We start from the raw sequence: 26951 nt of genomic DNA, 5'->3' as shown, positions 1-26951 counted from the left end.
GAACCTAGGAAGCTGCCTTCTACCGAGCCAGGCCCTTGGTCCATCTCTGGCTCAGTGTTGTCATCACAGGCTGGCAGCCGCTCTCCAAGGTTTCAGGTGGGAATCTTTCCCAGCCCTACCTGGAGATGCTGCCAGGGATTAAACCTGGGACCTCAGGCATGCAAAGCAAATGCTCTTCCACTGAGCTATGGCCCAAATTCCACAGTTCTCAGCCATTACAAGACCAGAGCCACAGGTAGGCTTTTGGGTTCCTGGGCGTATGGGTGGGAACACTGCCTTCATGTGAAGGCAGGAGGCTTAGGGCCAGAACGGACCTGGCCTGATGGCCAATGTGGACACACACGTTATAAAAGTTCTAGTCTTGGGACGGAATTGTAGCTCAGTGGCAAAGCATCTGCTTTGCAGGCAAAGGGTCCCAGGTTCACTCCCTGGCATCATCTCCAGGGAGGGCAGGGAAAGAAAGACTCCTGTCTGGAACCTGGGAGTGTTGCTGCCAGTCTGTGCTGACCATACTGCGCTAGATGGAGCCAGGAGACTTCCTGTGTTCCTATGGCAAGAAGCCAATAAGGACTTCCCAAGAAATCACTCTGCTAGTCTTTGTACTCGCTGATTTTCACACTGTCATGCTGAGCCTCAGGGAGGAGAGCTGGCCGGGTGGTAGCAGGCATGACTTGTCCCCATAGCTAAGCAGGGTCTGCCCTGGTTGCCTATGAATGGGAGACTAGAAGTGTGAGCACTGGAAGATCTTCCCCTCAGGGGATGGGGCCGCTCTGGGAAGAGCATCTAGGTTCCCAGTTCCCTCCCTGGCAGCATCTCCAAGAGAGGGCTTAGAGAGACTCCTGCCTGCCACCTTGGAGAAGCCGCTGCCAGTCTGTGAAGACAATACTGAGCTAGATGGACCATGGAACTGACTCAGTATATGGCAGTTTCCTATGTTCCTATGAGCCATAGACTGTATCTCCCCTTTTGGGGTCGCTTTAAGATACAAGGGACTGGGGGGGGGGTGTCACTCCGGCTTGCTGTCACCCAGATGTTAAAAGGTCCCCAGCTGTTGTTGGGACTACAGCCCCCATCCACCCCAGCCACATTAGCCTCTGGATGATGGGAGTCGTAGTCCAACAGCATCCTGGAGAGCCTCTGAGATCCAAGGACTCCTGCCCTTCCTAAAGAATACATTTTTTGCAGCGGACGCTCATTTAAAAACCTTTTATTTTTCCGGCACAGCGGCACCTTTCCCCAAATCCCACACTGCCCTCGGGTTCTGCTTTGCAGAGGAGACGATGCAACCCGGCCACCCCCTTCTCCCCAGCGTCAAAATGCAAGAGGGGAGCCCTATTAAAATGGGGAGGTGGGAGCTATTAGGCACGCACCCCACCCCCACCCCACCCCACCCACACACACAAAAGGGAGGGGTTGGGTGACACCCCCTTGAAAATAAATAGTGGAGGGAGGAGCGAAAGTGGGGTGGATTTAATGCCCCCAATTTGTGGCAGGCAGTTTTAGGGGAATTCTAAACTGAAGAGTGGGGCTGGGGCTAGGTGGCTGAACAGAAAAGAAATCTCCTTTCATCTCCCTCCCCTTGCAAACAGAAAAAAAAGTGGGGGGGGACCCCTTGATTTGCAGCTGCTTCGTCGAAGTTGTTAGTGGTAGAAGGGAGGACAGGAGGAGTTGGAGGAGTTGGGTACTCATTCCCGAGGCTCATCCGGGGCGGGGATCTTGTGGCGGGTGGGCTCGACGCCCCAGATCTCGCGGGCGTACTGAGCAATGGTGCGGTCGCTGGAGAACTTCCCGGAGGTGGCAATGTTCCTGATGACTTTCTTGGTCCACTCCTTGGTGTTCTGCGGAAAGAGAGAGAGAGAGAGCCGGGTGATGGATCGCAGGAAGCCGCCTCCCCGAGTCAGACCCTTGGTCCAGCTAGCTCAGTACTGCCTACACTGTCTGGCAGCGGCTCTGCGAGGTTTCAGGCAGGAGTCCCCCCCAGCCCTACCTGGAGATACTGCCAGGGAGGGAACCACTGAGCTATGGCCCCATCTCCCAAGGGAGATGCCTCCTACTGAGTCAGACTCTTGGTCCATCAAGCTCCGTGTTGCTGACACTGACTGGCAGCAGCTCTCCATTTTAAATTTTTATTGGTTTTTACAATAGCTTTTACATTTCAAATTACATTCATTTATCTAATTCTACATAAGAAATTATTGACTTCCCGCTTGCTTATCTGCACAGTTCACAATAACTATACATATAAACCGTTGCTATCATAATTCAAAACATACATACTCACAAGGCTACTCGATTTTACCCAACCCAAACTGCTGTTATTACTATATTTCAAACCCTACTGAAAAGGGAGGAGAGCTGGTCTTGTGGCAGCAAGCATGACTTGTCCCCTTAGCTAAGCAGGGTCCGCCCTGGTTGCCTATGAATGGGAGACTTGATGTGCGAGTACTGTAAAGATATTCCCCACAGGGGATGGAGCCGCTCTGGGAAGAGCATCTAGGTCCCAAGTTCCCTCCCTGGCAGCATCTCCAAAACAGGGCCGGGAGAGACTCCTGCCTGCAGCCTTGGAGAAGCCGCTGCCAGTCTGGGTAGACAATACTGAGTGAGACAGACCAAGGGTCTGACTCAGTATATGGCTGCTTCCTAGATCCTTAAAGTTCAATGAGACACACTCTCACGCACCCTGCAATGTCCTGGTCACTTATTCAGATTGTGGCTGGCCAGGGAGCAGAGGGGCCCAGCCCTCCTAGTTACTGTGTTAGAAGGCAGCAGGGGAAGGCATGGTTTGGTTAAAGCTGGGAGAAACCAAGCAACAGGGCTTGCAGCAGCATGGCAGCCAGTGGGCCGACTTGTCATGTCGGCCCGTTGGAAGCAGATTCAAGCTAGACACGAGAGGCATTTCAGCTGTTGGCCAGTGGAACAGCATGCCTCATGGGCTCTTCTGTAGAGATTTTCAAGGCTGGACAGCCATCTGTCAGGGATGATGTCACACAATGTGGGGCAACCTGGGCCCTCCAGCTGTTGTTCGACATCATCCCCAGCTGCAGCCAGGGGGGGTGATGAGGTTTGTAGTCCAACAACAGCTGGACGGATGACCACCCCCGCTGTCGCAGATTTCTGGGCCGAGCCGGGGGCTGCCCTAGAAGACCTCCAAGCTCCCTGCCAGCGCTGAAATCCCGAAAATCCACGAGGGACCCCCTCTTTCCTCCCCCCCTCCCCATAACTCAAGCACCGCTTGCTACGGTACTTTTTTCCGCAACCCGGCCACTGGCAACCCAAGGCGGCCTCACCTTGTAAAGAGCGTTGACCTGCTCCTGGCACTTGATGTAAGCTTCGTAATCGGCAAACACTTTGAACCTACCAAAAGAAGGGGAACAAATCCATTTCATTGACTACTAAACAGAGCAAGAAGATCCCTGAAACGCCACTCTTAAGCTGCCCGCAAGGCAAGGGTGCAGGAGCAGCAGCAGCAGCACAAGATTAGGCTATCCCCAGCCCTGGGAGTCACATCCAGCCAGGGGCAGGAGGGTGAGACTGCGAGGGGCGCCCGCAAGGGAGCAAGATGCCCTTCTGGGCCCCCCCTTTTTTAAGGGGAGGGGAGAAGAAAGGTGCACACAAGAGGGACTGAGTTTGGCCCCCTACCTCAAAACGCAGAGACCTTGAGCGGCCACTGCACCCACCCACCCACCCATATTCCGCACTCTGCACTCTTGCAGCAGAAGGGTCTCTTTCCTTAGGATGCCAGGGCTCGAGAGAGTTCGACTGCATGCCCATCTCTGGCACCCTCCCCTCTGCAGTGCAGGCTCGGGCCAGCCTCTCTGTCTCCCCGAGAGCCTCTGCCCCCCGCCACTGCCAGAACTGGTGTCCTTTGCAAGTGCCTAGGTCTGCCTATTGGACGGGGCGGCGCTGGATCCAGGGGAAGGAAGCACTGCATCATGGGAAGGCAGCCACCGATCCGTGCTCCACCACACGCCTTCAGCATCCAACGGTCTCTCTGCTGTCTTCCCCGCTATGCTGCAGAAGCTTAGCTTGTAAGCTTCTTGGGGCAGGGATCTAATTTGCATGCTACAGCACCATGGGCACTGCTGGTGCTATATAAGCTTTTGGGAGCAAAGCGAAGAAGGCCGCCATTTTTATTCAGGGTTTTTTTTGGGGGGGGGGGCAGGTTTGCCAATGAATAAAATGGCAAAAAGCCCAACCCTTGCTCTTTTTTTGAACTTTTAGCTGCATTTGTCCTGTTTTTATTGAATGGTTTTTATATTGTTATTAGCTGCCCTGGGGTCTTAGGGACAAAGGGCAGTATATATTTATATATTATATATTTATTCGGTTTCTATACCGCCTTTCCAAAAATGGCTCAGGGCGGTTTACACAAAGAAATAATAAATAAATAAGATGGATCCCTGTCCCCAAAGGGCTCACAATCTAGAAAGAAACATAAGACAGACACCAGCAACAGTCACTGGAGGGATGATTTGCTGGGGGTGGAGAGGGCCAGTTACTCTCCCCCTGCTCAATAAAGAGAATCACCACATTAAAAGGTGCCTCTTGGCCAAGTTAGCAGGGGTATAGAAATAGAAGTGAATGAATGGATAAATGGATAAAATAAAATAGAAGAAATGAATTGTTATGTATAGTGGAAGCCTGTTTCCACAGGTCTCCCATCACACACAGACACGACAATTCTACACCACAGCCTTTTGGATCTGAAATCCGGGAATTGGTTTTCGTAAACTTGGGAGGGAGGGGACATGAACCAAAGCATCCAGGCAGCAAGGAGGGGGCTTCCAGGCATGATGTGGGATAGTATATCCTCAGCCCCGCCTTAGGCTGCCACCTGCTGGGCAAAGCTGGCATAAAGTGGGGAAAAAGACCCATTTTTAAAAGGGGACTGATCCCGTGGGACAAGAAGGCCCATCTAGTCCAGCATCCTGTTTCACACAGTGGCCTACCAGATGCCTCTGGAAGCCACAGGCAGGAGTTGAGGGCATGCCCTCCCTCCTGCTGTGACTCCTCTGCAACTGGTACCCAGAGGCATCCTGCCTTTGAAGCTGGAGGTGGCCTATAGCCCTCCGACTAGTAGCCGCTGATAGCCCTCTCTGCCATGAAGTTCTCCAAATCCTTCTTAAAGCCATCCAGGTTGTTGGCTGTCACCACATCTTGTGGCAGAGAATCCCTCAAGTGGATGATGCGTTGTGTGAAAAAGTACCTCCGTTTGCTGGTCCTACATTTCCCGGCAATCAGTTTCATGGGATGACCCCTGGTTCTAGTGTTATGGGAGAGGGAGAAGTATTTCTCTCTCTCCACTTTCTCCACATTCTCTTGAGCAAGCTCCATTCAAGTGTCTAAGATAACATGGTCTTCTTCGCTATGAATCCCACCGCCCATTGAGAGCATCATCAGGCAAGGTTCATCTGCAGTTGCTGTCTGGTGGCTATTCAGGGACGGGCCTTCTCCGTTGCTGCCCCAAAGCTCTGGAATGCACTCCCTGCCGAAATAAGAGCCTCCCCATCTCTGACAACTTTTTAAACGTCTGCCAAGACACATTTGTTCACCTAGGCTTTTGATTAGATTCCGTTTTGATAGTTTTAAACCTTGTTTTAAATTTTAAACTATTGTGGTTTTAGCCTTTATATATATTTTTCTAATTTGTGTTTTATTGTGAGCGGCCCAGAGATGTAAGTTTTGGGTGGGATATAAATTTGTCAGATAAATAAATCAAATAAATAAGCGAACAGGAGCAGGAACATCGGTTGCCTAATGAACTGTGTCCATGACCTACAGCCTGAAGCTTCCCCAGATGCTACAGATTGATTGATTGATGAAGTGTGCCAGTGTGGTGTAGTGGTTAGAGTGCTGGACTAGGGAGACCCAAGTTCAAATCACCATTCAGCCATGAGACTTGCTGGGTGACTCTGGGCCAGTCACTTCTCTCTCAGCCTAACCTACTTCACAGGGGTGTTGTGAAAGAGAAACTCAAGTATGTAGTACACAGCTCTGGGCTCCTTGGAGGAAGAGCGGGATATAAAATGTAAATAATAATAATAATAATAATAAGTGCCGTCAAGTTGGTGTCAACTCTTAGCAACCACATTGATAGATTCTCTCCAGGATGATCTATCTTCCACTTGGCCTTGAAGGTCTCTCAGTGGTGCATTACTCTGGGAGAGGTCTGGTGTGCAAAACTGTCAGCCCAGAAGAGGCCAAAAGCCATCCTTCCCAATGCTTACACTTCCCAAAGTTCAACCCATGTGGTGCAGACCGCGGGACTGCACAGGTCTCCGCCGACCACTCTGCACAAAAGGAGCCTGCAGAGCCGAGAACTCCAGCAAGAGCGAGAGGCAGGATGGCCCCTTCTGTCAAGTGCGCCAGGGCTCCCCTCCGAGCTCCGGGATGCTCACCTGTCGTGGTACATCAGCATGTTGACGATGTCCTTAAAGAGGTCTGGCTGCTTGGGGGAGAAGAAGCCGCTGCTCAGCTGGTCAAGCACTTGCTTCAGCTCAGGGATGCGGTCATAATAGTCCTTAGCACAGTAGCTGTGGGGAGAAAGGGGGCAAGGACTCACCCCAGTGCAGGCAGCCTTGAGAGGAAGGGTGGCAACTCTCTTGGCTCCAGAGCAGTCCCCTCTTACATAGAAACATAGGAAGCTGCCATATACTGAGTCTGGCCCTTGGTCTGCCTAGCTTAGTATCGTCTTCACAGACTGGCAGCAGCTTCTCTGAGGTTGCAGACAGGAGTCTCTCTCAGCCTTATCTTGGAGATGCTGCCAGGGAGGGAACTTGGAACCTTCTGCTCTTCCCAGAGTGGCTCTATCCCCTGAGGGGAATCTCTTATAGTGCTCACACCAACACTGATGGGGTCCAAGATGTCAGTGACTGACCAGCCCCCTTCTGTGGCCCTGACTCCCAGCTATGCCCGCCCTATGGTGCCCCTGCCACTCCAAAGCCCCTCATTTCTTGGCATCCGGGAATAGCTCTCCCATGGCCCCAGATTAAAGAATATGAATACAACAAATATTTATATACCACTTTTCAACTGGCCCCATCCACCCCCAGCACAGCATCCCTCCAGTGACTGTGGCTGGTGTCTCTGTTTTTTTTGAGATTGTGAGCCCTTTGGGGACAGGGATCCATCTTATTTATTATTTTTCTGAGCCATTTTCGGAAGGGTGGTATAGAAATTGAATGAATGAAAGCCCCCAAAGCGGTTTTCAGAGACATCAATTAAAAAAAAGGGGGCTCCCTGTCCCCAAAGGGCTCACCATCTAAAAAAAGAAGCATAAGACAGACCCCAGCAACAGCCACTGGAGGGATGCTGTGCTGGGGCTGGATAGGGCCAGTTGCTCTCCCCCTGCTCAATGAGGAGAATCACCACTTTTTAAAAAGGTGCCTCTTTGCTCAGTTAGCCAGGGAGTGAGCATTACACCCTCTCAGACTCACCCCCTCACTTTCCCCCTTCAGCAGAGGAAATCCTACAGCTATCTATAATGAGTCATAAGAAAACTAGACCCAGAATAATTTCAGAATATAATAATTTTCCTGATAAGGCAAATTATTTCATAAACCATGCGCCCATGAAATGCACACAGCCCCAAAAGGCGGAACGCATTTAATTCTCTAATTGCCAGGAGCACTGGAGGCTTCTGCTTGCTATCTGCAACTTCAGGATGGTGTAACAGCACCCAGCAAGCACTCTAAAATAGGAGATGCGGCCAGAGCTGAGCGGTAAAGCATCTGCTTTGCATGCAGAAGGTCCCAGCTTCAATCCCTGGCAGCATAGAAAAATCCCTGCTTGACGCTCTGGGGAGCTGCTGCCAGTCAGAGCTGACAATACTGAATCAGGTGGACCAGTGGTCTGACTCAGGAGGCAGCAGCTTCCTAGTGGAAATGGCAGAGGGCAGAGCATCCACACGAGGCTGAAAGGGGCCTTCTAGTCTAGAATGCGGACTACGATCCTGCCCGGTCCTCCTGGGAGGGTGCTTACCCTTTCCTGTCCAGCTCTTCCACATCCTCCACCCGCATGCCGAAAATGAAGAAGTTCTCCATGCCAGCTTCCTCGGCCATCTCTACGTTGGCTCCGTCCATGGTGCCGATCGTGAGCGCCCCGTTGAGCATGAACTTCATGTTCCCGGTGCCAGAGGCCTCCGTGCCCGCTGTGGAAATCTGCTCGGAGAGATCAGCTGCGGGCACCACTGCAGGAGAGGCAGAAAAGGCAAATTCAGGGGCGGGGGTCCCTCCGGTCTTCATGACCAGCATGGGAAGCAGGGCACATCCGGTGGCGAACTGGGCCAAGAGGCCCCCTGGGAAGCGGGGGCTCTCTTCTGTTGAGCTGGGGGGCGTGGGGTGGGAGCTACCACCCCTGTTCAGCCCAGCCCCACGCCACATTCCACATTTTCCACATTCAAAAAGGGAAAAGGTGGGTCGATGTGTTGCGGCAGGGGGGTGATGGGAGTTGTAGTCCGACCGCAGCCCAAGAGGCTCAGGCCTACCCTTTTCAGCCAACGAGACGCGGTAGTTCTCCAAGAAGATCATTTTGAGCCGGTCACCGATCACGGGGTCGTTGTTGACAATGTCTCCGATGGCCGTGATCAGCTTGATGATCATCTTGGCCATGTGATAGCCGGGGGCGGCCTACAGGGCGAGAAAAAGGGTGCGTCAAGCTTTCCAGCTGTGGGGGCGACGTCCCTTGTGCAAGACGCCCCTCTGCCTCGTAGCCCGAGCCTCCCCGCGGCTTCCGGTTCTCACTTTGCCTCCGATCATGACCGTCCGTGGAACAAAATGCTTGTTGGGTTCTCTCTTGATCCCTGCAGAGGAGGTGGAACAAAGTACAAACATGCAAAAGAAAGACAGATTGGAATTGCGCGTCTAGCATCGCCTCCCCAAATGCGTGGAGGAGGACAGCCGGTCTTGCAGTCGCAAGTGTGAATTGCCCCCCCTTTGCTAAGCAGGGTTAGCCTTGGTTTGAGTTGAGATGGGTGGCGAGAGAAGAGCGCTGCAAGAAAGTTCGCTTTAGGGGATGATGGGGCCCGTCAGCTCAGCACTTCCACACGGAAGGTCCCCGGTTCCATCCCTGGCAGCATCTCCAGGTAGGGCAGGGAAAGACCCCTGCCTGAAACCTTGGGGAGCTGCTGGCAGTCAGTGCAGAGAGTGCTAAGCTAGGTGGGCCAAGGGTCTGACTCGGAGTAAGGGTGCGCCGGAGATGTCCTGCACAGCACTTAAATTCATGAGTGAACCACTTGGATTCGGGGCGGAAGGGCGATTTGCCCCCTTGAAAGGCAGAAATTAGAAGCAGGAGAGAGAGAGAGAGAGAGGGAGTGCCTGGGAGAAAGAAAGCACCTGCTGTGGGTCACACTCCTTTCCCTGCCCCCTTTTAGTTTTGGGGCAAAAGGCCGAGAGGCAGGGCAGTCACCGGCTCCCACTCTCTCCTGACCCTCCTTCAGAGCCCTTTCAGGATGTTTGCTGGGGGGGGGGATCCTTCAGGGATAGCAGGCTTGGTCGGGGGGGGGTCTCATGGCCGGGGGGCAGCACTCACGGTTGTAGAGGGTGATGACGTGGAGGCAGTTAAGCAGCTGCCGCTTGTACTCGTGGATCCTCTTCACCTGGATGTCGAAGAGGGAGTTGGGATTGATCTTCACCTTGTATTCCTTCTCCAGGTAGGCAGCAAACTTCAGCTTGTTCTCCTGGGATGGAGAAGACGAGGAAAGATGAACTGCTTCTATAAAAAGGTACGAAACGGCCTCCTGCCGAGTCAGATTCTTGGCCCATCCAGCTCAGGGATATTTGCATTGACTGGCAGCGGCTCTCCGCCCCTTGAGGCAGGGTTCTTGTCTCAGCCCTACCCAGAGATACCGGGGTTGAACTCTAGTCCTTCTGCAGGCAAAGCAAGGGATCTGCCACTGATGTTTCGCCCGAGCTCACTGCATTCCCCCTATCCACTCCCAAAGTTCAATTACAAGTCGATTGCTACAGACAGAAGGGCCGATATGGCAAGTAGCAAGAAGAGGATGTCAGGAACCATCAACCTAGAGGAAAACCTGGAGGGGCGGGGTGCAGTGGCGGGGGGGAGGAGCCCACCCTAACCAAAAACCCCAGCCCCAACAACCCCCCTCCCCCCCAGATGCTTTACACCTTGCACAGAGTTTGTCACTTTTCCTTCAGTTGGTCCCCTTAGAAGAGCCTTGGGGAACCCCACAGCAGAGATCTTGTCCCATCCCTAGAACCCCTCCTATCGTCCCAGGGACCGCAGGAGCAAAGATGGTGCCCGGCCAGGGCTGAGCTCCGGAGGCAGAATGCTCACGTGGCTGTCCGGGGCTGCCTTCCCAATGGGTCTACTTTGGAGGAAGGGAAGGCAGGCTTTGGGTTGGGCCCAGCCTGAGATCCAGGGAAGATGGGATTCCTGGCTGACATATGAAACCTCTCTATTTAGGGTCAAACAGCTCTTCCTTCAAGTCCTGCCTCCAGCTGCCTTCTGGATCTGGGTGAAAATCGGGGATTTCTCTCCGCCCACTTCCTCCACTCACCTGCTTGACCTTTGCCACGTCCCGGATGAAGCCTTCGTCTTCCACAAAGTTCAGGAGCTTCCTCAGCTGATCCAGGTCAGAGATGTATTCCTCCCCAATGCGCTGGAGGGGTGGGAAGAGGGACGTCAAGAAGAGCGAGAGTGTGGGTGTGCGCTCTCCCCAAAGGGGCTGCAGCCGGGTCACCCACACTGTGATCAAGTGTGACGGTTCTGCATCACTCTGCAGGATTTGCTTTAAAATCAGGAGAAGCTGCTGCCCGCGGAGTCAGGCCACTGACCCATCCAGCTCAGCGTCGTCTACTCTGACTGGCAGCAACTCTCCAGGGCTTCAAAGCAGGGATTTGTCTCAACCCTAACCTGGTGGTGCTGCCAGGGATTGAACCCGGGACCTTCTGCTTACTAAGCAAATGCTCTGCCCCGTGCTTTGGGCTGTGCTGATTTCCTCCACTTCCCTTGTCTGACCCACTTGATTTCGGAATGTCCGGAGTTTTAATTCAAGCTTGGGAGGAGACACAGGACTTATTTTCAATGCCTTAGTGCAGCAAGGGCCATGTCAAAAATTAAAGTGTTCCACCAAACACATACAGAGTGCCTTGAGCATGCCACAGAATAGCCCGCCCCACCTCCCCACACATGCCAGAAACCAGGAATGCGGCTTGTGGCTCATAATGAACCTGCAAGACTTCCAAAAATAAGACTTCACACCCGTTCAAAATGTGCTTGAAAAACCAATTGGATCTTATCATATTACTTCTTTGGATGGAAACAACCAAAATTGGTATTCTTTAAAATCAGCACCTTGTTTTAATTGTTGTTGTTGTTGTTGTTTTATTTTAAAAACATTTCAATCCAACAGCATGTACGATTCGCAAGGTCATGTTAAAATTACAAGAATAAATATTCCTATTTTTTTCTGACAACTGTAAAGTTGAGAAAATCGACTGGGCAAAATATCCCCCCACCTTTTCTGCCCCCCAACGGCTGTCATCCAACCCACCCCACACCATCTCACCTCCGCTATGATCTCCGCCAGCCCTGGGTTGCACAGCACCAGCCAGCGGCGTGGGGTGATGCCATTGGTTTTGTTCTGGAATTTGTGAGGCTCAAACTCATAGAAGTCTTTGAACCTGGAGAGGGAGGGGTGGGGGAGATAGAAAAAGGAAGAATAGCTTTAAAAGTTACAGAAGTAGGAGACCTGGCAGCAGAGGGAGCAGCAAGAAAATATGATCCTATAATCAGGAGAATGAGTTACGAACACCACGACAAATACTTAAACATACCGCTTTTCAACAAAAGTCCCCAAAGCGGTTTACAAGGGACCTTGAAGGTCTTCAAGTCTAATCCCTCTGCTCAGGGCAGGAAACCGAAGGGTGGACATGGAGATAAATTGTGCCTCCCACTAAAATTTTTTTTACTGCTTGCTAAATAAGGTGTTTGCTTAGGGTTGCCAACTGACCCGCATGCTTTCACGCCTTTAAGCACCACTTTAAATCAATGAGCCAAGCTCCTCCCACGCCATGGAGACTGGCCTGATTATGCAATCACATTCCCTCCTCCCCCCCGTCCTTTACTGCTAGCTAATTCCTTTTTTTTTTAAATGTGGTTTTTATTTTTAATTACTACTACCACCACTACTACTACTTTGAACTGGTGCTATAAGAACCTAAGAACAGCCCTGCTGGATCAGGCCCAAAGCCTATCTAGTCCAGTATTCTGTTTCACACAGTGGCCCACCAGATGCTGGTGGGAGCCCACAGGCAGGAGTTGAGGGCATGTCCTCTCTCCTGCTGTTACTCCCCTGCAACTGGTACTCAGATGCATCCTGCCTTTGAGGCTGGAGGTGACCTAAAGCCCTCCGACTAGTAGCCATTGATAGCCCTCTCTGCCATGAAGTTATCCAAACCCTTCTTAAAGCCATCCAGGTTGTTGGCTGTCACCACATCTTGTAGCAGAGAATTCCACAAGTGGAGAATTCCACAAGCCATTTCAGCATAGTGAAGTAATGCAAATGAGAATTAATTTGGGGGGTGGGGGTGGGGAAGAAAGTCAGGCATATTAGAGCACATACAGGCGCTTAAAGGCAACTAGAAATGTCCTGGCGAAGGTGCACCGAGACAGGGAATGGAAGAGAAATGAGGACAGAGATGAACTTCCTAAAATGCGACTACAGATGTCAAATCCATGCCTCTTCCAAAAGGCGGGTGAGCAGATAGCACTGCAGCCATCTAATTCGAGGGGATAGTGCTACTGCTCCATTTCTTCCAGAACAGAAAACACAAAAACCAAGTGTCCTGCATTCTGAGAAGGAACTGAACAGGAGTGGGGGGGAAGCACAAGCCAGTCATGATTGGTTGCTGATGTCTAGTGGACCCCCACTAAAATCCAAGTTCATCAGCACGAGGCTTCCCGGAGTCCACGCCTCATCCGAAGCCCCCGTCATATTTCTGACTTTATTGATAGAAACATAGGAAGCGGCCATATACTGAGTCAAACCACTGGTCCATCTTGCTCAGCATTGTCTACACTGACTGGCAGCGGCCTCTCCAAGGTTGCAGGCGGGAATCTCTCTCAGCCCTCTCTTGGAGATGCTGCCAGGGAGGGAACTTGGAGCCTCAGATGCTCTTCCCAGAGCGGCCCCATTATCCCCTAAGGGGAACATCTTCCAGTGCTCACACTTCTCATCTCCCTTTCACATGTAATCAGGGCAGACCCTGCTTAGCTAAGGGGACAAGTCCTGCTTGCTACCACAAAACCAGCTCTCTTTCCTAGACCAAACCTCTTCCCTTTTTGTGACTTCTCCTGGACATCATGTTTATAAAAAGGAAGGCAGGATAATAAATCTCCACAATAAACCAACCAAATCGCCAGTACTCTCCTCAAAAGGAAAGTTCCAACCCCAGAACTTGGGATGGCGGGAAACTGCAACGCCAAATGCAAACCCGGACGGGAAGGTGGCAAGGTACCGCAAGAGGGCTGTAGGAGGCACTAAAGAGCAAAGCCTGATGGTCAGCAGTGGGCAGTGGGGAGTACCTACACGGTGGCCTTCAGGATATCAGAGTGGATACGGGCTACTCCGTTGACAGCGTGGGAGCCCACGATGCAGAGGTGGGCCATGTTGATGCGCTTGACGCTGCCTTCTTCCACCAGGGACATGCGACGCATCCGGTCCAGATCCCCAGGAAACTTGGCGTAGACTTTCTGCGGGAAGAGAGAGAGAGCCATCTCAGACCCAAAGAAGCACAACCCCGCCAAGAACGGGAAACAGAGGCTGCCGCCTTCTACCCCCCCCCCCCCGTACCCCACGATTAAGCCCTCAAACTGAAGCTGGTACCCAAAACATCCGAGAACGCTAGAGCTGGGGAGAACCTGAGAAGCTGTATAGTCCAACCCTCGTGCGGTGCAGGAAATCCAGAGTGCGCCCGTTGCCAACTTTTGCGCAACTTTTGCGCAACTTTTGCTCGAGAACCTCTAGCCAAAGAGAGCCCACCCCACGCCACCCCACTGATAGTTGTGGGTACTGGACGGTTCCTCCCACTTCCTCCCCACCCCACTAGGTTTTGCACTCACGTCAAGGAATCGCCGGTTGATTTCGTAGATGATTTCCAGGTGACGTGGCAGGAGCGTCTCAAAGAGGTGGACGGGCCAGCGCTCCAGAGCTTCGGGCAGCACAGTGTGGTTGGTGTAGGCACAGGTCCTCACGGTGACGTCCCAGGCCTGGTAGGGGAAGAATGTGGCTCAAAAGGGGTGCAGGCAAGCTTGCCCGGCATGGAGATTTGAAGCCTCCCTGACTGCTGTGGCGGCCCAGCCGATCGGGCGTAGCATGGGAAGTCTAGGGAAGCTGACGGTTTGGACTCCGGCCCGATCCCCGTGACGCACGGCCTCACCTTGTCCCAGTCGAGTTTCTCCACGTCCACTAGGACTCTCATAAGCTCCGGGATGGCCAGCGAAGGGTGGGTGTCGTTGAGCTGGATGGCAACCTGAAGGAGACGGGGAGTATGAATGGGGTGGGGGAAAGACTCAGAACTGGAGAAATAAAAGCCCAGCCTCCGCAGGGGAGAAAGGACACCATTGCACCCATTTTACAGCTGGACAAGCTGAGGCAGAGAGGCGTGCTTGCCCAAGACCATGCGGTAAGTCCGCGGCAGAGATTTAGGCAAAAGGCCATGATGGGGCCGTAGCTCAGAGAAGCTCATTCAGTTCATTCCTTGGCAGCATCTCCAGGTAGGGCTGGGAAAGACTCCTGCCTGAATCCTTGGAGTGCTGCTGCCAGTCAGAGTAGACGGTACTCAGTTCGATCTGACTAGACAGCTCCCAGATCTCCACCCACTGCACTGCACTGCACGGCCTTTCCACGGGACTATGCTGACAGCCAAGGGTTCTCCTTCTGTTCCAGGAAAGGAGAAAGGACACCCGGAAAGGAGAAGCTAGGAGCTCCACCCCACCCCGCAGAGAAGTCAGTGGTGGGACACCAATGAGCGAATCCTGCCCTTCCTCCCATCTCCTCCTCGCCAGCACCTTGTCTGGGAAGGCATCGAAGGAGGTGCGGACAGGATCGCGGCTCCCGAACTTGGAGGATTTGAAGCGGCGGATGATGTCCTGGAGGGTTGCGGCCACCACAAAGTACTCTTGCTTCAACCGGAGCTCTTTACCCTCAAAGAACTGCGGAGGGAGAGAGGGAAGGAGGTAAGTCAGGGTGGCCGAAATGGCTGGAAAGGGGTAGGGAACGAGGGGACCCCCCAACTGCCGTCCCCCAACCCTGCAGGGACGCAGCCACTCAACATACACAGTATGAGTTTAGGGGCACCTTAAAGACTGTGGGTTCAAGTCAGGGGAAAGCAGCCGGATCAGACCCCCACAGATCAGGACCGGGAGGGGGTTAACCCGCTTTCCCCACCATGGTCCTGATCTGGATCACAACTCCCCGCAGTTGTGTTTCCTGGAGTTGGGTAATGGGACATTCTTTCCCGCCCCAGCCGTGGGGTGGGTGGGAAAGTTGCCCATCCAGAATGGACTACAGCAGGGATAGAGTGTTAAACCCACCCCTCCCACAGTCTCGATCTAAACGTGGATGATGGGAGTTGTAGTCCAACAGCATCTGGGGTCCCCAGCTTGAGAACCCCTGCTTCAAAGGACTGGGTAACCCAGACAATTCTGGATTCTGGTTCCTTGCTCTGGCCCATTTTTTGCAGAGGAGAGAGAAGCTGGGGCGGTGGGAGAGGAAACCTACGTTATCGTTGGGGTACAGCACACGGGAAATGTTCTCTGCCAGATTCCTGTCCAGGACCGCCTGGATGTAACCACCAATGTTAACTGGGAGAGGGGGAAGGAGGAAGAGAGAGAGAGAGAGAGAGAGAGAGAGAGAGAGAGAGAGTTCAAGCAATCAATCTCTGGAGTATGAAAGTGAGGCTGAGAGTGTGCACAAGAGGCGGGAGGAAATTCTACACTTATTTGCACATTTAATAGCCCCAGGAGGAAAGCGGGGAGGCAAACTGAATCTGAACCCGAAAACCACATCAGCTTAAAATAATAAGAATAAGAATCCGAACGGAACCCAAAACATTTCTTGGTTGCCTTGAACAAGGACCAAATTTGAACAGATTGCCAAAAGTGGTCATCTGTTCAAAGTAAGTGGTTTAAGGATCAGGCCCTCTGCAAGTAATTGGTAGATTAATGTTCTGTGTTTCCCAGTTTTTATTGTATTATGCGTATTGTTGTGTTTGCATGAAAGAGATTTAAACCAGCTTACAGTGTCCAAACTGGTTACAGAATCACTTTTCCAAATCAGGGTCTGAACTGGGGAATTGAAGAATTCCCCTGACCACCCCATGAAACTGAAGTTTAGGACTGACAAGAGGAAGTATTTTTTCACTCAGCACATAACTAATCTATGGAATTATTTGCCATGGGATGTGGTGATGGCCACCAGTTTTAAAAGTGGCTTAGACAGATTCACGGAGGAGAGGTCTATCAATGGCAACTAGTCTGGTGGCTGTGGGCCACCTCCAGCCTCAGAGACACGATGCCTCTCAATACCAGTTGCAGGGGAGCATTAGCAAGAGAGAGGGCATGCCCTCCGCTCTTGCATGTGGGCTCCTCAGAGGTATCTGGTGGGCCACTGTGTGAAACAGGATGCTGGACTAGATGGGCCTTCTTGGTCCTGATCCAGCAGGGCTGTTCTTATGACTTTCAGTGTGTTCTCATGCTTTCACAGTGTCCCAACCATTGAGCCTTCAGCGGCGAAATGTTCAATGGTGTTTTAGAAACGTTTAAAAGTTTTAACCACGCAAAAACCACTATAAAGTTTCATCGATGTTGTCAGAGGAATGGGAATGAAAATTGGCAGGAGCATCCTCCAAAGATTACTCCAGGGAGAGGGTACAAGCCATTTTGTCACCGTTACCCTGACCATAACCTTTTCCTCTGTGCAAAAATGACTTCAATTTTACCTTAATCATTTGGGAGGCAGGAATAAAGAGGGGTGGTATAACACATGGAAAGCTGTGAGTGCAGCAATGCTGCCACCTATTTTCCATCTCGAGGAGAGGGGGACAGACATGGCCAAAAATCACTGTGAGCATCTGTCTCCTGAGAGGGTACCCCTAGACAAAATCTGTGAGCCGGGATCATGGACTAGAGCAGTGATTCTCAAACTTGGGTCCTCAGGTGTTATTGGACTTCAACTCCCATAATCCCCAACCAAAGGCCACTGAGGCTGGGGATTATGGGAGTTGAAGTCCAATAACACCTGAGGACCGAAGTTTGAGAATCACTGGACTAGAGGAAAAGAGGTCTCCCCAGGTTAGGAAGTGTTGCCTAGCCCCCTGCATTGGAGGAAGACCACTTCAATGCCTCCTTTACAGGCCAAATCCCCCATCCCACAATAATCCCTCTGTCCACACCTCAGCAGAGCAAAAGCAAGCTCACTCACAGTCCTTCAGGCTGAACTCGTTGGGGGCCCGGGCAGACCACAGCCGCATGGTGTTAACGGTGTTGTTGCGGTAACCGGGGACGGGGGTGTCGTAGGGCAGGGCCAGGACCACCTGTAAGGCAAGAGGAGGGGGGGACTCAGCACCAGTAGGGCACGAGGGCCCCTGTGCCACCCATGGGCTGCAAACCTACCCTTGATGCCAGGGATGCAGGGGGAGCCAGAGAGGGCATGATTCCTTGCAAGTTACAGCCAGGGCCAAAGTTATAAATTCAGTTCCCACGGAGGGAATGAGTGACTAGAAGAACCTTCTCCTTGCTGGCCCTCTTTCCAGAAGGGGAGGGAAGCTGGTCTGCATTTGGATGGGAGACTATATGTGAGCGCGCAGTAAGATATTCCCTATAGCTTACTGGAAGAGCATCTGCATGTTTGCATGCAGAATGTTCCAGGTTCACTCCCTGGCAGCATCTCCAGGTAGGGCTGGGAGAGACTCCTGCCTGCAACCTTGGAGAAGCTGTTGACAGTCAGTGCTGAACTAGATGGGCTAGGGGCGGAGTGGCCATTGTGCAAACGGGTTCAAAGAACCTGGGCCGCCAATGAGAAAGGCCGCTGAAACCCACAGGGGGTGCGTGGCTTGGACTCCAGATATCCCCGAGCGAGCTCTCCCTCACCCATGCCCCGAAGAGCCCTGAGCAAGTTCTCCACCATCAATTTCAGGCAGTATTTGCTGCCTGACAGCCTTTATTTCCCTTTCCCTTCCTCCAGCGAGGGAGAAAAATGGACGAGGGAGGGAGTGTTTGCTCAGGGCCGCCAGGCAGGGCTGGACAAAAGCCACTGTTCAGCTGACTCCATGCCTGAGCTGGGCTCAGCGTCCAACCCAATGTAAGGCAGTTTCCCATGTTATTGTTTGTTTGTTTATTCGATTTCTATACCGCCCTTCCAAAAATGGCTCAGGGCGGTTTACACAGAGAAATAACAAATAAATAAGATGGATCCCTGTCCTGAAAGGGCTCACAATCTAAAAAGAAACCTAAGATAGACACCAGCAACAGTCCCTGGAGGTACTGTGCTGGTGGTGGATAGGGCCAGTTACTCTCCCCCTGCTAAATACAAGAGAATCACCACGTTAAAAGGTGCCTCTTTGCCAAGTTAGCAGAGCTTACGTTCCTAAGGATCTCTTCTCTCTGGACTGCACTAAACTCACTTCCTCTCCCTAAGCTTTCCCTTAAGGGTTTGCACTGGCTCCCTACATCACCTCCAAGGTTCTAGTCCTCATTATTAGAGGGGTCCACCTCCAGGCCTAGGTCTCCCCTTATCTTCATCCATATCTGATGAAGGTAAGTCGCTCCCATCCGCTTGCGTTTCTCACCTCCTGCTACACGGCTGCATCGGCACAGCTCATCTCCCCTCTCTCAAACTTGCTCCCCCAGTCGCTCACTCACCTGCGTGTCGGCCCATTTCGCCCCATCCTGGCTGTGCTGAACGTGACCATAGAAATGCACGGGGATCATGTACTCGGGGCGCGCCTTCTCCCAGGGGTTGCCATAACGCAGCCAGTCGTCTGCCTCCTCCACCTGCCAGCCCCCGCAGATCTTCTGGTTGAAGATGCCAAACTCATAGCGGATGCCGTACCCGTAGGCGGCAAGGCCCAGAGTCGCCATGGAGTCCAGGAAGCAGGCTGGGCGGCAGAGAGAAACCACCAGAGGAGGACGGTGAGTGCAGATTGTGCCTCTGTGCTTGGTTTTCGTCACTGTTTATGATTCTAGGGACGCATTTCAACCCCAAGTGCTGTCTTGAGAAGGTTTTATTTCAAAAAGCAGGATACAAATATATTCAACACATGCCCAAACACGGTATGTATAGGAGTAAGTGAGGCCCGTCGTTAACCAGGCAAAGTCATTTTGTATAGATTACACTTACAGGGAAGTTCAAGAAATTAAATATATGTAATAGCTTTTTTTTTTTTTTTTTTGGTCAATGTGCTTGCAAAAGGAAAGTAAAAGAGCAGCTTGAAATGTGTTGGATTTCAACTTCAAACATGATTCATTTTATTGAATAATTACCATATATGGTAAGTTGGAATCATAGAAATTTTGGATCAGAGAAAGCTCTTCTGTTACTTTGGGGAATGATGTCATTTTGGAATGATTGACCTGATCACTGAGTGTTAAAAAGCTGTTGAGAACAATAACAATTAAATATGATTATATTCCAATTTTATTGTAAAAATACTGGCCCCCGCCGCAAAAATTGAAAATTGTGGATACGAATACGATGAATTTATATACTGCTTTTCAACCAAAGTTCCCAAAACGGTTTACATAGATATAAATAAAGATGGATCCCTGTCCCCAAATCTAAATAAGAAATGAGATAGACAGCAGCAACAGCCACTGGAGGGAGGCTGTGCTGGGGATAGACAGGGCCAGTTGCTCTCCCCCTGCTAAATTAAGAGAATTGCCACTTTAAAAAGGTGCCTCTTTGCTCACTTAGCCCAGGTAACAGGTGTAAAAAGCAGTGCATTCCGCTCATTTAAGTGGCAGGATTGTTCATGAAAAATGTGGTCTCTGAAGGTAATTGAGAAATATGACTTCATTTTGTACAAATTCTTCAAAATATTAGATAGATCGATCGATAAATAGATCAACTAGACAGACTGACTAGAATTCTGGATGTCAACCTCTGGGGTAGTGACATTTTTTGGAGCATGAACAAAGCATCTGCAGAAAAAAGGCCGCTGAGAGGCACAGCTTGACTTTCCAGCTTACGCAGAGCTTAAGCAATCACAGAATTTTACATCTGGAAGGGGCCTTGAAGGTCTTCTACTCCAATCCCCTGCTCAGTGCAGGAAACTGCTACAGCATCCCTGAGAGAGGCTCGTCCAGCCTCTGCTTGAAAACGTCCAGCAAAGGAGAGCCCACTGCATGAGGCAAACAGTTCCACTGTCTCCTACAGTTAGGAAATGCTTCTTGATGCCTAGCCAGAGTCTGCTTTCTCATCATTTCAACCTGTTGGTTCTAGTCCTGCCCTCAGAAGCAACAGAGAACAAGTCCGCGCCTTTCTCTACGAGGCAGCCCTCCCAAAGCCCGCCTGCTTCCGTGTGCACACACCCCTGCTGCTGCTGCTGCTGCTGCTGCTGCTGCTGCTGCCTCCTCCTCCTTCAGGGCAATATAGAAAAGGGGGATAGACTGGAAAATAAAATGCTGAAAGGCCAGTCAAGCGCTGGTGATGCTATCTAGCACCTCCAGTGCCCTATTGCCTTTGGACAGTTCCTCTCCCGCTCTGCCCCCCTTTTCTTAACTAGGCCTGCAGCACCAGAAGGAGGAGCAGGAGGGCATGCAGCAGGTCACAGAGTGGCAAATGCGCCACCAGAAGAAAAAAAAGAGAGAGAGAGAGAGAGAACTGATCTGGAGCATCCTTTTGCCGAATGGTGGATATTCTACTGCTCAGCAAAATGCGAGCCGCCGAGAGAAGCAAGTGAAGCATCTTATATAATCCACTCAACAACCCGCGGCTTGAGGGGATCGCCACGCCACGCCACACAGAAGCTCCGCCCCTGCCTCCCTGCTTCAGAAAGGAGGATCCTGGGAGTTTCCGCTCACCTGCCAGGCGCCCGAGGCCTCCGTTGCCCAGCCCAGCATCTTCCTCGATCTCTTGCAGCTCCTCCATATCCAGCCCCAGCTGTTGAGCAAAAGGAAGGAGGGGAGAGAAAGGAGCCCACAAGATTGGAGAGGGGGAGTTAGTGGAGAGGAGAAGCAGCCGACAAAACCAAGTCTCACTGTGTCCAGCCATCCCCCACGCCACCAGCTCTCCCTGTAGCAGAGATTCCCAGATGTTCTCGACTACAACTCCCATCCCCTCAAGCCAAAGGCCGTTGCAGCTGGGGACCATGGGAGTCGTAGTCAGCACCTGGAAATTCCTGTTTCAGGGAAGGATGCTGACCACCCTCCTGCCTTGCACAAGCTGCCGGCTTTAATCCTCCCCTCCCCACCATCTGCAACTAGTACACTCTTTGGTAGCCCCGCCCCAGACCTGATAAGTCGCTTCATCGCAGGCATTCTGTAGGGCCAAGTTGACCATGGTATTCTGTAGCGTGCGACCCATGTAGAACTCCAAAGAGAGGTAGTAGATTCGCTGGAAGAAAGGAGGAGGGGGTTAGTGCGGACTACGTGGTGGAGCCAGCGTGGTGTAGTGGTTAGAGTGCTGGGCTAGGACCGGGGAGACCCGAGTTCAAATCCCCATTCAGCCATGAAACTTGCTGAGTGACTCTGGGCCAGTCCCTTCTCTCTCAGCCTAACCTACTTCACAGGGTTGTTGGGAGGAGGAACTTAAGTATGTAGTCCACTGCTCTGGGCTCCTTGGAGGAAGAGCAGGATATAAAATGTAATAAAATAATAATAACAAAAACAACAACAGAACTGCTGGGGTGTGGGTGGACGGAGCCTCAGAAGTGATGCTAGCCTTCAAGGCAGAATTTATTACAATCCTGCATTTGGATAAATTTATTGAGTCTCATGCTCTCCAGGGCCACTGCCCCTCAAAAGAGAAAAGGGAAACAAGAACAGGAGCCAGGAATGCGGACATAGCGCAGGGGCAGAGCATCTGCTCTGCATGCAGGAAGTCGCAGGTTCAATCCTTCCTGGCAGCATCTCCAGGAAGGGCTGGGAAAGAGCTGTCTGGGACCTTGGAGAACCACTGCCAGTCAGTGCAGACAATACTGAGCTGGATGGACCAAAGGTCTGACTCCGTAGGAGGCAGCTTCCTATGTTGCTGTGCAGAAGGTCCCAGGTTCAGTTTTTGGCTGCATCTCCAGGTAGGGCTGGGAGAGACTCCTGCCAGAAACCTTGGAAAGCTGCTGCCAGTCAGAGAGCTGATGGTCTAACTCAGGAACTCATAGTAAGCCTTCCTATCTTACTATGGAAGGATGATTGAAGGAGGAGAGCTGGCCTTGTGGTAGAAAGTATGACTTGTCCCCTTAGCTAAGCCACGCTGGTTGCATTTGAATGGGAGACTAGAAGTGTGATCATTGTAAGCTATTCCCCATAAGGGATGGAGATGCTCTGGGAAGAGCATCAGAAGGTTTCCAGTTCCCACCCTAGCAGCATCTCCAAGGTAGGGCTGAAAGAGACTCCTGCCTGCAACCTCGGAGAAGCCGCTGCCAGTCTGGGTAGACGGTACTGAGCTAGATGGACCAAGGGTTTGACTCTGTATGAAGCAGCTGCCCGTGTGCCCACATCTTTGCAGAATAGTGTTTTCAATCCTGGAGCACATGAATGTAGGTATGAATGAAGAGAGGAGAGCTGGTCTGGTGGCAGCAAGCAGGACTTGTCCCCTTAGCTAAGCAGGGTCTGCCCTGGTTGCATTTGAATGGGAGACTAGAAGTGTGAGCACTGGAAGAGATTCCCTTCAGGGGATGGAGCATCAGAAGGTTCCCAATTCCCTCCCTGGCAGCATCTCCAAGATAGGGCTGAGAGAGATTCCAGCCTGCAACCTTGGAGAAGCTGCTGCCAGTCCGTGACCACAGTACTGAGCTAGATGGACCAAGGGTCTGTCTCAGTATATGGCAGCTTCCAATGTCCCTAATGTAAGATTCAAGGCTGTCTCTCCACACACCTTCCCACCACTTGGCAGCCTCAGCCTGCCATCAGACCGCTGGGATGGCTTCCAGGTCAGATCATGACCTGCAGGTGGGGCTGAGCCTGGGCACCTCTCTTTCCAGAAATTAACTGGTGCCCTTTGCTCTGGCGGTGGTAACTTGGTGGGGAGAGAAAAACACTGCTGGTGCTCAGAGACACTCTTTTTCCTGATTATTTTGCATCAAAGAAAAATTATGAGGAAACTACTGGCCTCAATTAACCCCGGTCGGAGATCCCCCAGCAGCCCACTGGCAACACGGGGTCAGAGCAATGAGGTCGGAGAGGTGAGGGGTTGTGTGGCACAGCGATCCTGCAGCCACGGCCCCCAGAAATGGAGAGCTTCGCTCACTGTCTTTCCCTCGGCCGACTGACCTTTCCCAGAGCGATCCCAGCCTGTCTCGGGTGTGCTCTCGACACCCGTATCTGGTATCCTTCCCGGGGGCCTCTGTCCTGCTGATACAGGCCTTTTTGGAAATCAAATGGCAGAAGTTCACTGCAAATGTCAAGCCGTGTGGCTAAATTTAAAGAGAGAGGGAAGAGCTGGTTGCTGCCCCCGCCACCCCCTCCTGCCACTGCCCTGGTTGCTCCTGCAAAATGCGATGAATACGGCCAATATTTATATCACGCTTTTCAACAAAAGTTCCCAAAGCGGTTTATATGGATATCAGTCAGTAAATAAAAGGGCTTCCTCTCCCCAAAGGGCTGACAATCTAAAAAAGAAACATAAGGCAGACACCAGCAACAGTCACTGGAGGGGTGGTGTGCTGGGGACGGATAGGGCCAGTTGCTCTCCCCTTGCCTAGTAAAGAGAATCACCACTTTTAAAAGGCGCTTCTTTGCTCAGTTAGCAGGGGACAGAGAAGGGAAGAAAACCTGTACCTCTGGGGTGCAACCCTGTGCCTGCTGACTTGGGACAAAAAGGGAGACCTTTGGGAGAATTAGGAGCCGGGGTCCCTGGCATTAGAGTAGTGTTAGCCTGGAAGAAGGGAATCTGCTTGGGTACGTGGGCAGCTGCACCATACTGAGTCAGTCAGGCCCTTGGTCCATCTAGCTCGGTCTTGTGTGCACGGACTGGCAGCAGCTCAGGCAGGCATCTCTCCCAGCCCTACCTGGAGATGCTGCCAGGGATCAAACTCAGGACCTTCTGCATGCCAAGCAGATGCTTCGCCACTGAGCTTTGGCCCCATCCCCTCTCCTCATGCTGGCCCCCTGCCCAAAGGCAGGTTACACAGATCTCTCCCATTTCTCAGTCCTCATTCTGAATCAGCCAAGCTGGTCTAACTTAGTTATTTTAAAAAAAACACACACACACCAAAAAAAACCCAAGAACATGAGCTGGAGAACCGGAATTGAAATCAGTGTGGCAATATTACTAGTCAGGTTGTGGGAATGTTGCATGGCAAGAGCGTGCACAGAGAGCTTGTAATGTGGATGCAGCAGTGTGTATCTAGCCATCATCCTGGGCCCTCAGAAGAACCCCACAAAGCAGGAGCACCTCTGAGCACATGCAGAGGGTCTTATCTCCAGCAATGACTGGCAGCAGCCTTGTGCATTTGGGATTAGAGCAGAAGACGTTTGATAGAAGGATGGCTTTTCTACGGGTGTGCTGCAAAAAACCCAAGCTATTTCACACCAAGTATCCCCCCCACTGCTTTCCCCCTTTTAAAAATAAATAAATAATAAAAGAGGGGCCCCCAGAAGGAAAAAAGACAGTTGCTTAACGCCTTCCCTTAAATTTATAGTTGGCTTCTGCATGATTGTGACACCAGGAAACTGCCCCCACTTCTTGCACCCCGATCTGCAGCTGGGAGCAGGCCTCCGCCATTTCTCAGCAAGCTGCCTGACATCTCAAGCGGCTATTAATGTCCGCTGGCTCTGATCTCTCCCTCCGCCCCGCTGCCTTCTTGCCCCGAAGAGGGCGAGCGAGCATCTTGGAGTCCGGCCCGCCGCGGGGCAAAGATCTCGGACTGGTTCCTCTGGAGACTCGCCCCCGGCCCTCAAGTCATTCGCACGCAAAGACAGAAGGAGGAAGAAACACGAGTTTGTTGCTGGGACTCATCCGGACGTGCAACGGGTGTCAAGACAGACAAGGGGGATCAAGACACACGCGCCTTGGTCAGCCTAGCCTGGCACACGTTTAGCCACAACGAAGGAGAGAGACGTGTTGACAGCTAAGCAAGAAGACGACCTGACGGCCAAGGAAGAGGCATCCATCCCGCATTAGGAGAGCAAAGCGCAGACGACGGAGCGGGGGCGGGGTGTTGGCGTGAAAGCCCCGCCCCCTGCGTTGGATCTCCTCCCCCCCCCCCACGACTCCAGCACCCAATGGGAGCCCGGGGCCTGCCACCCATCCCCAGGCCGTCACGTGTCTCCGACTCCAGCCCTGGGATTCCAGTGAGTCCTCCTGCTGGACAGGCGGGCACCGGGAGAGGGAGCAGGGAGCGGACGGGCCAGGCGGCTGACCCGGGATCCCGACAGCAGCCCGGTCGCTCCCCGGGGGAGGGGGAAGGCAGCGCCGGGCGGTGCGCGCCGTCGGGAAGCCCCCTGGCTGGCCCTGGCCCCGGCCCCGCCGCTCCTCCGGGCTGGCTCACCTTGGGGTCCTTCTCGTAGTAGTACTGCTGGGTGCGGATCCATCGGCCGACGAGGTGGTCGCGCACGGTGTGCGCCAGGGCGAAGTAGTAGTCGCGCGGGGTGGCCACGTTGCGGTCCTTGACCAGCGTGAAGTGGAGGTGCCGGTTGAAGTTCTTCTTGAGGTCGGTCACGTTCTCCACGCCGGCCAAGCCGCGCACGCTGATCTGCTTCCTCTTATCCTGGTCCGTGAGCGGCCGAGACATCCTGGCGGGAGGGCTGGCGGAGAGCCGGGCGGCTAGACGGGGCGGACGGGCTGGCTTGTGCGCCTGGAGGGAGCCGGGGGCGCCGCGATCTTCGCCTGGGCACCAGCAAATGCGCCCCAAGCCCCTCCCCTCATGCATTATTAAACCCCCCGGCCCTGTGCATTATTCATGAGCGGGGGGCTCACCTCCACTTCGGCTCCTCCCCCTGGCTTCTTCGGCTCCGCCCCACGGGTCCAGGCAATTCCTCGCTCTCAGGAAATTTCTTCCATTTCCCCCTCTGCGCACACGCACACGCAATTTCCCGCCCCAGCGGTTGATTTAAATCAGAATTTGGATTCTATGAGACGGCTCAGCCGGACAAGCCTGTGAGCATGTGTCGAGTGGTAGAGCACCTCCTTCAAGCAAAGGAGGAGCCCAATTCAATCCTTGGCATCTCCAGCCAGGCAGGCTGCAGGGAAACAAAGCCCTGCCTGTAATGCAGGAGAACTGCTGCCATTGGCAGGAAGAGTAGAAGGTCCAATGGCTGTGTTACATGCTTCACGTACAGAAGGTCCCTAGGGTACAGACAGAGTGCTTTTTTCTCCTACTGAGAAAGTACTACTACTACTCTCTACTACTGAGCAGTAGAGAGGAGAGCTGGTCCTGTGGTAGCAAGCATGACTTGTCCCCTTAGCTAAGCAGGGTCCACCCTGGTTGCATATGAATGGGAGACTAGAAGTGTGAGCACTGCAAGATATTCCCATCTTAGGGGATGGAGCCGCTCTGGGAAGAGCAGAAGGTTTCAAGTTCTCTTCCTGGCAGCATCTCCAAAATAGGGCTGGGAGAGATTCCTGCCTGCAACCTTGGAGAAGCCGCTGCCAGTCTGTGAAGACAAGACTGAACTAGATAGACCAGTGGTCTGACTCAGTATATGGCAGCTTCCGACGTTCCTAGCACAGCTAGACAAGAATAGTGAAGCTTGAGAGTCTACTTGGAAATCCTTTCCTTTCCACTCTTGCTATGGGAAGGGAATGGTGCTCTATACATGCTCCAGTCCTTCTG

The 26951-nt window shown here is 52.5% G+C and overlaps 1 protein-coding gene across 1 annotated transcript; it reads right to left on the bottom strand.

Moving 5' to 3' along the window:
• Positions 1-1191: 1191 nt before the first annotated feature.
• PYGM (glycogen phosphorylase, muscle associated) lies at positions 1192-26033 on the bottom strand. Its single transcript, XM_053278186.1, has 19 exons — positions 25668-26033; positions 21473-21574; positions 21043-21121; positions 18883-19118; positions 17444-17555; positions 15743-15825; positions 15031-15174; positions 14400-14492; positions 14083-14229; positions 13550-13713; positions 11528-11642; positions 10517-10618; positions 9529-9676; positions 8742-8800; positions 8486-8627; positions 7981-8188; positions 6399-6533; positions 3288-3354; positions 1192-1838 (listed from the first exon to the last, which is right to left on the bottom strand). The coding sequence occupies exons 1-19, from the start codon at positions 25908-25910 to the stop codon at positions 1686-1688; spliced, it is 2532 nt and encodes an 843-aa protein (XP_053134161.1). The 5' UTR covers positions 25911-26033; the 3' UTR covers positions 1192-1685.
• Positions 26034-26951: the final 918 nt, after the last annotated feature.

The sequence above is a fragment of the Hemicordylus capensis genome, chromosome 14 (genome assembly GCF_027244095.1).
Source record: "Hemicordylus capensis ecotype Gifberg chromosome 14, rHemCap1.1.pri, whole genome shotgun sequence".
Taxonomy (NCBI): domain Eukaryota; kingdom Metazoa; phylum Chordata; class Lepidosauria; order Squamata; family Cordylidae; genus Hemicordylus; species Hemicordylus capensis.
Note: the sequence above shows the minus strand (reverse complement) of the source record. Positions and strands in the feature narration are given on the sequence as shown.